The 13,639-nt window shown below is 35.1% G+C and overlaps 1 protein-coding gene across 4 annotated transcripts; it reads left to right on the plus strand.

Annotated features, from left to right (window-relative positions):
* Nucleotides 1–1,353: 1,353 nt before the first annotated feature.
* LOC143450388 (phosphatidate phosphatase LPIN1-like) lies at nt 1,354–13,011 on the plus strand. 4 transcript variants are annotated; one of them, XM_076950911.1, is made up of 21 exons: nt 1,354–1,967; nt 2,257–2,363; nt 3,155–3,336; nt 5,777–6,019; nt 6,528–6,620; nt 7,590–7,655; nt 7,788–7,897; nt 8,064–8,145; nt 8,297–8,367; nt 8,471–8,562; nt 8,822–8,949; nt 9,027–9,100; nt 9,252–9,418; nt 9,515–9,608; nt 10,095–10,293; nt 10,560–10,692; nt 10,772–11,007; nt 11,081–11,233; nt 11,312–11,420; nt 11,510–11,613; nt 11,723–13,011. In XM_076950911.1, exons 1-21 carry the CDS (start codon nt 1,895–1,897, stop codon nt 11,874–11,876), a joined length of 2,670 nt encoding a protein of 889 aa, XP_076807026.1. In that variant the 5' UTR covers nt 1,354–1,894; the 3' UTR covers nt 11,877–13,011. The 4 variants fall into 4 exon arrangements, with proteins under 4 accessions (XP_076807026.1, XP_076807035.1, XP_076807042.1 ...); XM_076950920.1 differs by having other exon boundaries at nt 8,471–8,556; XM_076950927.1 differs by having other exon boundaries at nt 1,357–1,967; nt 5,789–6,019.
* The last annotated feature ends 628 nt before the right edge of the window (nt 13,012–13,639 follow it).

Genomic DNA, 13,639 nt, shown 5'->3' on the forward strand with positions numbered 1-13,639 from the left:
CTACTATTTTTTTTTATTTTTGAACGTTTTGTGCCGCCTCAATTCGAGGGCGGCTTCTATTCGAAGGCGGCTTCTATTTTTATTACATGAAGTACCGGTAGTGTTGATTAGGTGACAATAAAATTTTTCGCTCTCTTTTGATAGAAAGGTGTTATTCTATTACTATCAGATCACTACTGTAATGTGACAACTGCTGTTTTTCGCATGTGCAAGCTTTCAATGACAGCCTTTATATTACACCGAAGCGATTTCAGCATTGTATTCTGCGGCTTCTATGTGAGGGCGGTTTCTAATCGAGGGCGGCTTCTATTCAAGGGCGGTTTCTATTCAAGAAAATACGGTAGTTATTTTTTTCCTGTTCATTGGCGTGTGTTAGTAACAACTGGTTTGATTTTTCTGTCCCCACGGCGCTTTTGACGAAAAATGAACTGATTGATTGATTGATTGATTGATTGATTGATTGATTGATTGATTGCGTAAAAAATGCTGCTGCAAATGCAATGTTTGCCGCAATTATGCCCCCAGTGAAGGTTACTCCAGGTCAAAACATATGTGACGTTAATCGCTTGCAATTTTACTTGGCATTTATAGATTATAAAAGATCAACAGATGCTAAATTAGTATTAAAGATGAATTAACATGCATTTTTGAAAACATACATGTCAAAATGTTAAAATTGTCATTTGGAAAGTACCGAGTACAGGGACCAAAAGAAATGTCTTGAAAAAAGTAATTCGGTACCGAGCTTTGGTACTTTTTTCTAAAAGTACCGGTATCGGTACTGAAACAATACCGCGGTGGAGTAATTCGGTACTACAGTACCGCAGTACTGCCCACCTATGACTATTTGGCACTACACCGTACCGAGCTCCAGCAAGCTACGGCTGGAATTAAACATTGAGGAAAGACCATCCTCGTTAGTTTGTGAGTGTATATAAACTGGTTTATTTATGTTTCTGTATAGTTTATGTGTATATACAGTCCTACATGGTACATGATAAACTAGTTTATTTATCTCTGGATAGACCAATCGTGCGTGGTCGTCAGCTAAGGCTCACGTGGTGTTGACCGGTGTTGATGTATAGTCATATGGAATAATTTTCTTGGTCCTTGGACTATCTTTTGGTCTTGCACACGTGAAGTACCTCACGCCTCAGACCATTGCGCCACAACCAGCTGATCGATTGCTGAGAGTTGTTTTGGGCGCACGTGACCAAGCTGTGGCTGCTATGGCACGAGCTCTTTGAAAGACGCCTGATCTGAAAACAGAAAAAAGCACTCATAGTTTGTTTTGCAGCCTTCTTATGACTTGCTAGTTGCTAGTCTGTATGCAAGTGGGTGTCAGCGTAATGCAGCGCAATGAGGGAATTAGAAAGTTTATTGTGTGTAGCGTGTCATCGGCTCTACAAACCAATTTATTGCTCTAGTTTTTGGTTGGTCGCCATTTATTTTGAATCTACTGCAGAAATGCACAAACGTCTGACCTCGTTAACATGGGTTTGCTGTGCATTTCCGTACTAAGCTAGGCCTATTTAGACTCGTTATTTTAGGATTAGTTTAGATTTCACTAATGTCAGTACGTGTTATTATGCAAGTTCAGGTTACGTTGCAGCATTTTTGGTCTTGGCATGTGTCAATTGGGGTCTAGTATACAAGTGCACAACAGCAGGATACCTTTGTATACTAGACCCCTTGTACTTACTTTATTTAGCAAGCCTATCACATAATAGCTAGTGCTGTGATGGTTGACAGTGAGTCAGTGACCTCAATATTTTTTATGCTGTAAGTTATCAATAGTTTGAAATAATTAAGCTTATTGTCTACCAGTCTATACACAGAAAATGTTTTTATAGCTTTACTTGCATTTAGAGACTAGCCTCCCTAACCTGCAATCATGAATATGGTTTACAAAGGATTTGGTTATTTGAGAAACATGTATAATCAAATAAATCCAGCAACTTTAACAGGTAAGTTTGTGTTTAGCACACATATCATTCATTCAAAATGTGACAGCTGCACACTCAAGGTTCATCAACGTGCACGCCAATTTATAATAAACAAACAACGAATTGCTGGTTGTTTAAATGTCAATTTATAATAAATAAACAAAGAAATAAAAGCTTTGGTGCAGAAATATCACGCCAAGATTTGCATCTTTACACGCATAGTTTCTTGCAGAAAACTGTTGTACTTTCCAGTCTGGTATATCATGCATGCTGTTTTGTGTACTACCAAAAAATGTATTATTTCATAAAGGTGCTATAGATATTTTGGTGGTTGAACAACCAGATGGAACTCTGTTAGCATCACCATTCCATGTTCGTTTCGGAAAACTTGGTGTATTAAGAGCAAAAGAAAAACTGGTTCGTGTGTTTTTTGAAGCTTGATTACTATACTTTATCAAATATGCTTGTTTGTGTATTATTTCCTGAAAATCGATTGTGCACATTTTGTTTTATGAGAAATTTGGGTTGGGGCTTAAGCATAGTCTTTTGTACAATTATAAAGGTAAAAGTTTCTAACAGATTTCTTAACTTATCTAGCCATGAACTTGTATTAAAACAAAGTTCACTGGAAACAGGCTAAACTGCATCAGTTTCAGTTGTTGATTGCAAAGTTTTGAACAAAATCCTGCAATTATATGAATGTCACGTCTAATGATTTCATAGCAGAATGTCCAGGGTGCATTCAATGTGAGTTATACCCAAGATCTCCGACATGACCTACAGTCAAGTGGTGTAAATTTGGTTTGATGTGTTTGGTGTCGCATGGTTAAAATCACGTCTTGACACTACTGTATTGAAACCATGGCAACTGCAAATTCACTTTCTCCTTCCATTTTCCTCTTTTTTTGGTGGAAAAGAGCACAGTGTCTTTCTATTTTTGAAAGATTGCAGTTGGCAACTGGTATAGCTTGTCTTTGGCATACTCTTAATGTACGCCAATCTGACCTTCGGTGTATGCATTACTTGAAATACACCCTGGAAAAATTTGAAAGTTACAAATGAGTGAAGTTTTTTTTTATTTGATGGATGTTAAAGCTTTTTAACTTTTCAAAGAAAAGAAGCATATCTCTAGCTTCTCATATGAAGTATTTTTCCAATGAAAAATAAGTGTATACTAATGGTAATTAATACATTTATGTGTTGTAAAGGTTAACATTACTGTGAATGATGAACGGATACGCGATCTTCACATGAAGCTTGGCGATCAAGGTGAGGCTTTCTTTCTTGAAGAAATTTTGGAAGAAGAAGATGAAGTTCCACCGCGGTTAGTAACATCTCCTCTTCCTTCGCGACCATCAACTCCTGTGGAAAATAATGATGATTCTGATGAGTAAGGCTAAGTTTATTTTGACCAATATTATTATTATCCAGTATTACTGTATATATCTATCGCAGGGAATAAACAACATGTAGACATATGCAACATGTAGAGTTGTAGACATATGCAGCAAGTAACAACACGTTGGAACCCTCAATTTGTGTTTTAGTTTAGTATAAATAAGATCATTTTTCACAGAGTAGGTTGTTGTTGTCGATTGTGCTGATGTTTTATAAATTTTTTCAAGAGATAAACTGGCAGATTGACATGTATATACCACAATCTTTGATGTTCGTAGTTTGTAACCTTCCACTTATAATTCTCAACTTTGCTTTATTAGCTGATGACTTTTATATGTTAGATATTACTTAGTGTGGAGTATAATTATAGGTTATATGCTTTATTTGAAAAAACTTGACATGCGCACTCATTTTTTTATAACACTGTAAACTGCCTTCTTGCAGCAAAGCTAAAAAACTCTACCATCGGTCCAAGTGAATATTGAAAAACAATTTAGTTTAATTGTCTATTTGACAATTTAGTTTAAATGTTTGCAGTTGGCTTATTTCTGACTGCTGACATTTTGTTAAATAGAAATACTTTTTCCTGTCCCAATTTATTGAGTCTTTGCTTTTAAATAAGCAATATCTTGACTTCATTAGCCAAGAAAAAACTTTGCAACACAGTTCGGTATAATCAAGGCCGTCCTTAAGCCAATGGGAGTGATGCAGCAGCATTGGGCCCTACGCTTTTGGGGACCTCATGCTGCTTAGCACTAAAACAGAAATAACAATATAGCTTTCATTTTACGCAAATTAAAATGTTATTTCACAATTTTTATACGAAAGAGCTTTGGTGGGAGCTGATTTACAAAGAGTTGATTAATTATTATTTGCTTTACGTTATTATTATTTTATATTATTACATTAAATTATTCTTATTTAAAATCGGCAATGGGCCTCACCATCATTTCTTACATTGCACTAGCTCATACAGCACTGTCTATAATAAATATTCCTAGTTATTCCTAGTTATACGATAGAAAAGACCAAATCACTAGCAGCTTGAACCCAATTTTTTTTATGAGCAAAATGAGTCTCTATCATGCCATTGTTTCAACAGCGATACCTGCTAAATCCAGAAATTAACATAAAGCTGTTCATGCACTTTTAATTGCGCAGAAGAATTTAACTAATTGCTTGTTGTATGTACTCATGTACTGTATACAACCGTGGTAACCGTTGATTGATGTGGTGCTTAAATGTAGCTGCAATACGATAGTTAGTCTTAATTATTTTGAACAGACATGAAAAATGGCGTAACGAAAATTGGTTAAGAAGTTTTTTAATTAAACTGCAGTACTAGTCAATCATTACGCCCACTCGCAACTTAACGTTTTACTTTATCTTTGTAGTTTAGGTAATTTAATGTTGATCCTTAAACAAGTGTTTACAACGTATACTGAATTGTTACTGGTACTGGCAATATAAAAGTATTTAACCAGGTTTTATTGGTTGCGAAAGCGTGTCTTTTGTTAGCCATTCCAGTGTGTATTTTTTGTAGGAGGTTGTCATGCGATTTTCACGCAACCACTGTCATATTACTCAACCTCCGAGGTTACTATAGGTCATTCCTTCTGATTGGTCAGTTAAAGGGCGTCTCAAACAAACGGATGCTACGTTACAAATTTACCTAAGAGTATTGCCATCAGGGCGATTGTCTTGATTGCTTACTTTTTTACAAGGTCTGCCAAGTTATGTCATCGCTATGCTCTTACATGACACCGATTAACTTCGATGATAGAATGGCAAGATCATCGTCCGTGAATCGCGTCATTTCCTTGTGTAACTGCAATTTCTATAAACGTATTTCTCTATTCGCTATCTTGACTGTTTCTTTGGGAATTCTGTTACATTAACTGAATACTGCATCATACAATGTCAATATTAAATTTTTGATTTGCGTAGTTTTTCTTTGTTAGCAATTCAAGTACGTCCGGCTTAAATGCCAAATAACGCATTGTGCATCTATTTTTAGTGTACCAATGCGTTTTGTCTTTGTAAGGTATTAAGCGGCTTTTGATATTTATGTTTACTGAATTTGCGTCAAATTGGTGATATTGTTAAAACAACCGTATTATAGCCTGCCGAATGGACGTTATTTGACACGCATCTGAAGGCATTTTGCTGTTGGGATTATTTGCAGTCACTGTTTTGCACATGCAATTTAGGACAAGTGCTCAGCGTTCTACCCGCCCTTGTAAAGCCACCGCTTTGGTTTACATTTTTACCAAATTATATATCTTGTCTGATTGAGGCAATTCTTTGTTTTTCTAGGTATTTGTATTTTGTTTTATCGTTTTGCACAACTGCAAACAAATAATTAAGTTTAATATCTATTTTCAAACTGCAACATATAAGAATTGTTTGTTTAGATTTGTGAAATGTAGAAGTTTTACATTCAGGAACTACAGTCCTGGAAATATACCAGAAGAGCATAACAAACGGAGGCGGAGAAAAAAGCGAAAAAGACGAAGCTACATTCAACAAAGTCCAACTGCAGTGTCAGATGAGTATCATGTTTCAAATGAAAGTAGAAAAACCTCTCTCGATGAAGATTTCTATAACAATGACAACGACTCTGATTGTTCTGAAAATGGAAGGTGCAAAAGCCAAAGTTCCATTGATCGCCAAAGGTATAATTACATGAAAAATTCTAAGGCAAATCCACCAGTAAACATAATTGACTACATGATTTTTTATAGTTGATTGTATAAATTTGGCAGTTCGTTATGCTAATCAGACGTGGTTAGCTCTGCTGTAGATTATAAACCATTTAAACTTTTTCAGAGTATTAATATATTCATACCAAAGCTATTCTTTTTTTATAAAGGTATTTAACAAACAGGTTTATTCCTCAGTAATTTATATATACAGTATACAAAAGCCCAGGTACAGTTTCAAATGTTGTAAACCTATGCATTTGAAGGGTAGATTGGATCGTTTCTACCTAACTATTTGGTACTGTAGTGCAGCTGGTCACTTTAGTTTTCTTAATGAATGAGAATGATTTTGGTTCCCAAAGATATTGGGAGTCAATGATCGTGGTTACTTCTTCCTGGTTACTATCTATATGTTGTTTTTAAATGAGAACACAAATGTGAATCAGTGTTGTCAATGAGTACATTACCCAAATTGTAATAGATGCACAAACTGTAGCATCCCTACCGTGTCTATTTCACATTGCAACAGTGACATCATCAAAACTGATACCACTATTTGTCAAGAATGGAACAGGTACATATCACAGAAATGCATTTAAGCATGTCTCGAACTACTTCTTGCAAACCTATCTGAAATACTGGACTTGAGGAATGTTGAACCATTTAAATCATGCATGGTATACTTACAGAAATGTTTCATGTTTCGGTTTTTATTCTTCTTGCTCAGTTTTTTTACCATGTGTAACCAGCAAAAAGTAACAATGTGGATTAATTAGTTATCATAATGTCTTTAAAAGGTTATAAGAGTGGTATGGTGGATGCCTGTTTTTTTAGAACTAGACAAAAGATGTGGAAAGTGATATCAACAGAAATTCTGAATGATTTCGCTGTTGGCTGTGTGTGTTGTTATTCTTGTTTTTTTTTTAATATAAAATATATCATAACTATGGTAATTTCTATGGTTGCTAAACTTACAGTCATTTGAAACGATTTGGGAAGAATTTGATGTCTTTTGCTGTTGAAAGATAGAAATTGTGGTTACTAACTATACCACATTAAGTTCTAGTTGTGTTGTTATATTTATTTAGTGCTTGGTTAGTATTTTAAGCTTGGTAATGAGTTTATTAGCAAAAATTGTCACATCTGGGGAAATCTATATTCTTGTTAACAGTTTGGCTTTATTTTTCTTGTTTGTTTTTTATGACAGTTAGCACAAAATGTTTTGTTGTAACTCACAAATGGACAAATAATTCACAAATTAATTCACAAATAGAATTTAGTTAAACCTGGGATATCTGGGGTAGGAATGTTTAGGTCATTTATTTGTACTATGTTGATATGTCATCTCCACAATATGCACAGTATATTCTCCATCTATCCTCTTTAGCCATTGATTCAAATTTTCCACTTGGTAAATACTTTTTGGAGAAGCATGCTTTTTATATATATGTTCATATTTTTGGCGTTTATTGGACAAACGAAATGATTTTAGGCTAATAAACAAAAACAATTTAATAACAAGTTGTATTATTCACTTTTTCAGTGGAAAAACCCAACAGTTGTCTATGCGCTGTGTTTTATCTGATAGTGAGCTGCCAAATCTTTCCATGTGAGTTTTAAGGAAATCGTGCGTTATTTTGTATTATAATGTCTTTAAATGCAAACAAATATGGTTATACCTTTATGCCTTTGGTGGATTAAGACCGAGTGATGTTTGTTATTGTTTCCACAAATGTGTTAGGATGGAAATGTTACCCATATCCCCATTCAGTGACTCTGAAGTGACAGAATCTTTATCTTCCCCAAAAATGATGTGGGGTTGGGGTCAGCTTCCTGAAGGCAATGAGACAGGTGGCTAGTGTCTTTGTACTTACGCATCTTTCGTTCAATTTAACGTTGTGCTTGACTGTAAATTTGAAGTGCTATGTCATTTGAAGTAATTTACTTGTGCTTACTGCTTATACCAATGTGCCCTGTGTATATTTCTTGAGAGTATATCTAAGTAAACACTTGACAGAGCAAGATTCATCATCAGATGATTCCACTCATATTTTTCCCAAAGATGAAGAAAGCCATGATGTTAATCTCACACAATATAGGTCAACATTGTTGTAATAATATTATCTGTTGCCAAAACATAGAAGTTATGTTAAATATGTCTCTGTATTAATGAATATGAATTCACTAGAAGATTATCTTAGTATTATTGGTATCTGTAAACACTTTGTCAAAGGTATTTTGCGTCAATAGGAGAAATTCGGCACCACAGCATGTTGTAGAAACCAGTGATAACACTGCTTCCAGGGACACAGACAACAGAGGTTTTTGTGTTTTCTTTTTAACATTTATTTGCAAACAATGATTTTTTCAGCATGGATATTTTATTTTGATCTTTAACATCCTACTTGGTATACCGGTATTCAGATTCTAAGACTCAAAAAAAATCTTCTGGCTTATACTTGGATGATGTACTGAACCTTGCGCCATCAGAAGCCGATCTGTATCTACATGTACAGGTAATAAACCTTATGATTGGTTGCTGTCAGATGCTACTTTTTTGCAACACAAAGAAAATCCATTTTTGCTTAGTTATAGTAATATGGGTGTTTTTATTATCTACATATAGCCAAGGATGGTTCTGCTGATCTATATTCACCAAGAAAATTCAACTAAGTTTGTGAACTATACAACAGCTTTCTGATTCACAAACTTGTTGAATTTTCTTTTTTTGCTTAACTGTATCCATTGAATTTTTTTAAGATAAGTTATTTATAGACCTATGCATCTTCAAAAACTGACAAGCAAGTTCAAAGCAACAGTGGAGTTGTGGAACGAGCTATTAGTCCACTAGGAAGTGATATTGACAGCGGGACAGATTGTTTAGCACATGAAGACCATAGCAGGTAACTTGATTGACAAATGTTGCTTATTTAGTTAAATATTTTACTTAGTTTATTAAGTCCTATTTGTTTTTGTTTAGTGACACAATCCGAGAAACTTCAGATATTACAATGTCACTATGTGGGTTTTCGTCTGGCTGCAACGTCAACCAAGGTACTCTTCTGTACTTATTAAGTATTGCAGATTCTTCTTTAATCTGACTGTAAATGAATGAATCATCATTATTTCTTAGCAAGCTTAATTTTTGTTTGAAATTTTCAAAAAATAATAAAACCCCTAAAACCAGTGCAATGATTTTGTGCAGATAAGTTCTCCGAGAAAATTGTAACGTTTGACAAGTTTGTTCAAAATCCAACATCAGTACTGACCGATCCCAATTTGGTGCTGAAAGTTGGTTGTCATTACTTTAACTGGCAAAATGCTGCCCCTATAATTCTCTCACTCACAATTTTTAAACAATCTTTGCCTCAGGTTAGTTTAATAAAACTACTTAATCTATTTGTCAAAGTTATATCAGACTTTGTAAACATTGACAAATATATGTTAACACTAACAAATCACTTGCAGGAGTATATTAGTCAGCTTGTTCAGTCTCAACAACCACAACAAGGAAGTCGTTTAATGGGATGGCTTTGGAGGCGTCCGGCTAAACAGGGTTCTGGTAAAAGTTCGAATCATATAATCTAGGCCTACGGTTATTTCATGTTTTGAGACACACGTATTGATTTCTTGGAAAGGTCTATTAAATATTTTAGCAGAAATCCCTATTGACTGCAACCAAAATACATAAGCATTTCAAAACGCATTTAGCTTTTCACATGAAAGTCATATGACATTCAGAAGGGTTTCATTTCAACAGCTACGAGCTGTGCACGACCCCTGTGCATGTCTAACCCTATTTAAGATTAAGTTGAATTGTCTGGTGCCTGATGTAGTCGTGTCGGTACGTGATATAAACGTTTGGTTTGTTATTTTTCCCCACTGTTAAATGATGAATACTTACTTATATTTAGACAAAATGTTGGATGTTGGTTGCAGATTTGTAGAAATTTCACTTTTTCATTTTCTCTATAAACAATATTGCTGTAACTAATGTAACTGGACATGCTTAGCCACGCCTATTGTTCATAAACTTTGTAATTTTCAGAAACTGTAGATTCCGCATCAGCTCCTTCTGCACCATTCAAACATGGTATTGAAGAAAAATCTGCCACCCTGGTGACCAAATCATATTCAGATGAACCACCACCCATGTCCAAGTTGAATATCTCACGTGATCGAAGACAAACGGAGAATGACCTAGTAGAAGATGAAGTAGCTCAAATTTTGCATCCAGAGTTAAAAAGGTTGGAAAATGATAAGTTCTGCCTTAAAAATTATTTCATTGCGAAACCAGGTAGAACTATTTCCACGTGCCTCATTGTCATTTAGTTTAGTGTCAGTCTAAAAATGTTTTGCAATAGTATATGAATTATTTAGTATTGTTGTCCATGTGTCCTAACAATGCTGAAGTGTGTGTACTGGTGCCACTCGTTTGCCAGCTTTCATGTTTGTTGTTTGCCTAAATGTCACTTTTAATCATATCACACTACTTTGTTCTCCACTATTTCAGATCTCATTCTGAAAATGAAATTTACGCAAATGGTTTGAATTCAAGCCGTCTTGTAACACCAGATGTGTCAAAGGCCAATTGTAGTATAGGGAAAACGATGAGAAAAACAACACGTCTTACCTCGGAACAATTGGTGAGCTGTTTTTTTTTTTGAGATACTGTTCGCTGAAGAGATTTTTGTAACACCATTAACTGCTGTGTTTTGTATACAGAGCTCGTTACACTTGAAACCCGGAGCAAATACAATCTTGTTTAGTGTCACCACTCAATACCAAGGGACAACTCGATGCCAAGCAACAATTTATCTCTGGAAGTGGTCAGACAAGATAGTTGTGTCTGACATTGACGGGACAATCACAAAGTCTGATTTATTTGGGCAAATCTTGCCTGCAATGGGAAAAGACTGGACTCAGGGCGGAGTTGCACAACTTTATCAAAACATAGCCAAGTGTGTTGTTAAATTGAGAATACTGTTATCTGTCAATGACATCTTCATTCACTTGTTGGATTTTTATTTGAAGCAATGGTTACAAGTTCATCTACCTTTCATCACGTGCTATTGGACAAGCATCCATGACAAAAGGATACCTCAATTGGATCAACCAACAGGGAGTTTCTCTTCCTCCTGGACCTCTTCTTTTATCCCCAACTTCTCTCATGATCGCATTTAGACGGTAATTGCTTGGAATGCAATACTGGTTCTATTGTTATGATGACTACTTTGCTTATCGTTGTGCAATCTCTTTTAATAGAGAAGTCATTGAAAAGAAGCCAGAAAAATTCAAGATTGAGTGCTTAAAAGACATTCAGTTCCTCTTTAACACAAATCCATTTGTTGGTGGATTTGGAAACAAATCAAATGTAATTAAAAGCTTTTTATTTGATACCATGGCATATATTACATAGGTTTTTATATAAATGAAGTAAATGTAACGTTTTTTAATTGGCAGGATGTTACCGCATATACAGCTGTTGGAATTCCGATTGATAGATTGTTTGTCATTAATCACAAAGGGGAGCTGAAGCATGAACAGTTGCAAACTTACACTAATTCGTAAGTATTCATAATTTTGTAACTAAGAACTTTGGTAAACAAGACACAAAATGACGATTTTTCATGTTTTAATGAATTCTTACAACAACAATAATTCCTGTAACAATAGGTATACCGGCCTTGGTGATATGGTGGATAATTTTTTTCCTCCACTCGATCGTCATGATGATTTCACTCATGCCCATTCCTACAGTGACTTTACTTACTGGAGACAGGATGTCATTGTTTTGTCTGATGAGCTGATAGACTTTAAGCTGTTTTAAGTTTGAAGAAGTTTTCGGAATGATGAAATCTCACCCAGCCACAATGCATTCGGTGTTCCATTGCATGCTGCTTTAGCTTACACTCTAACCGCTAAGTAGTGCAGTTATACTCACTGATAAGCCTTATTCTATGTTTTTCGGTTCATCTAATACTGTACATCGATTTTTATTTCACAAGAAAATTAAGCTAACAAATGACAATATAGTAACATTTACTCGACCCATAAGATGGCAAACCAAGGTGATAGCCTATAGCACTTTAAATCTCCACGTTGCTTTTCGTCCTTGCCGTGTGTAGTCGACTACTGCATAATTTTCTGTGCAAGTTATATCTCAATCCTAACTCCCAACATTTACATGTCGCTTTTGTTTGTATTTACTTAGTGACGCAGTTTTATGCAATATATAAGTTCCTTCGTTCGGGTGAAGACTAAGTCTCACTAATCCGGCGTATTCTAACTCACTTAATTTTCTTCAGGCTATGTTTCGGTTTGAGTGTATTAAAATCTGTTGTAATCATTTACACAGATAGGTATTAAATTAACACTGAAATAAACAACATTGGTATTTATCGCTGTATTTTTAATAATTTTTTGTTGAACTTTCCGAAAAGGAATACAAGTTACATTCATTAGTATACAAAAAGAATTTTGTTCACAGAGTGTAGATCTTGTTTCGTTGTTCTATTATAGTCCTGTTTTTACGTCAAGATCGCTTTCTGGAATGAATTTCTTTCGCTTCCTTTTCATTTTATTTCTTTGAAAACCTGCTTTCTCTCGTTTAGTTTAAAGCATCGTATTGATGCATATGCAGTGTTTAATGAGTTATTAATTTTTTTTATTCTTTGCAAATGCTGTTTTAGTAGCCTCAGATCATGATTTATTACTGTCTATATGTGAATTCCGTTTCTCGTCGATTGCTTGCTTCCATTTGGTTTTATTACGCCTTGCTTTAGGGACCCGTTTTTCCAGGGTTTGCCAACATTTCGTTCGTCAACGCGATTATTTTGTGTTTTGGGCTGTAAAGTAGATGAGCGAACAAACAATTTGCGTAATCCAATGTGCATGGTTTAATTTTATGCGAAATGTGCCATGTCGTATTTAAGCTGAAAAACGAAGTAAAATAGACAATGGAACAGTTGTGACTGTTGTCTCATACGAATCGTTGAGCTGAAAGATTATACGGTAGCCTACTTCCGAGGAGTTCTGAAAATGCTGAGTTTACGTTAATTTTCTGTCCTACTCCCATGCGAAAGCTTACTTGCAAGATTAAATAAAAACGGATTGGAAATACAGTAAACTAAGTTATGCACATTGTTTGGATTGTGAAATAAACTTTACTTCTAAACGTGGTCACTTCTTGATTGACGTCTTTGGATCCAACGCTTCAATCGCAACCTAATTTAGTTTATTGATATTCACGCGTTTGAAATGGTAGCCTAGTAGTTGTAGGCCGTAAGGTTATACCTTAACTTTTGGTGAAAAATGTGCTTATATATAACCTCTGTCAAACCTTTTTTAACGTACATGATGTCGTCAACAAAGTTGCAGCACATATACAGGCCATCACCATCCAGGTGATACAGTATCTGTCGACGTTTACTTACCTTACTCGAAAATGATGTAGTATTGTTATGGTTTGCAATATATTTTCCAAGGATACCTCGTTTACTCGTGCCGAGCTAATCTTTTTGCAAGTTCCAACCGACACAAACATTTTTTATTTCCTACTTTAATTTTTTTGTATTGCGTTGCGCAGATTCG

This window comes from Clavelina lepadiformis, chromosome 1, assembly GCF_947623445.1.
Source record: "Clavelina lepadiformis chromosome 1, kaClaLepa1.1, whole genome shotgun sequence".
Taxonomy (NCBI): Eukaryota; Metazoa; Chordata; class Ascidiacea; order Aplousobranchia; family Clavelinidae; genus Clavelina; species Clavelina lepadiformis.

What these genes read in the sequence shown, in the direction of transcription:
- LOC143450388 (XM_076950911.1), top strand. Translation starts at nt 1,895, where the DNA reads ATGAATATGGTTTACAAAGGATTTGGTTATTTGAGAAACATGTATAAT. An exon ending in AAATCCAGCAACTTTAACAG is followed by an intron (nt 1,968 to 2,256) that starts GTAAGTTTGTGT and finishes TATTTCATAAAG; the next exon opens with GTGCTATAGATATTTTGGTG. An exon ending in TCCGGCTAAACAGGGTTCTG is followed by an intron (nt 9,609 to 10,094) that starts GTAAAAGTTCGA and finishes TGTAATTTTCAG; the next exon opens with AAACTGTAGATTCCGCATCA.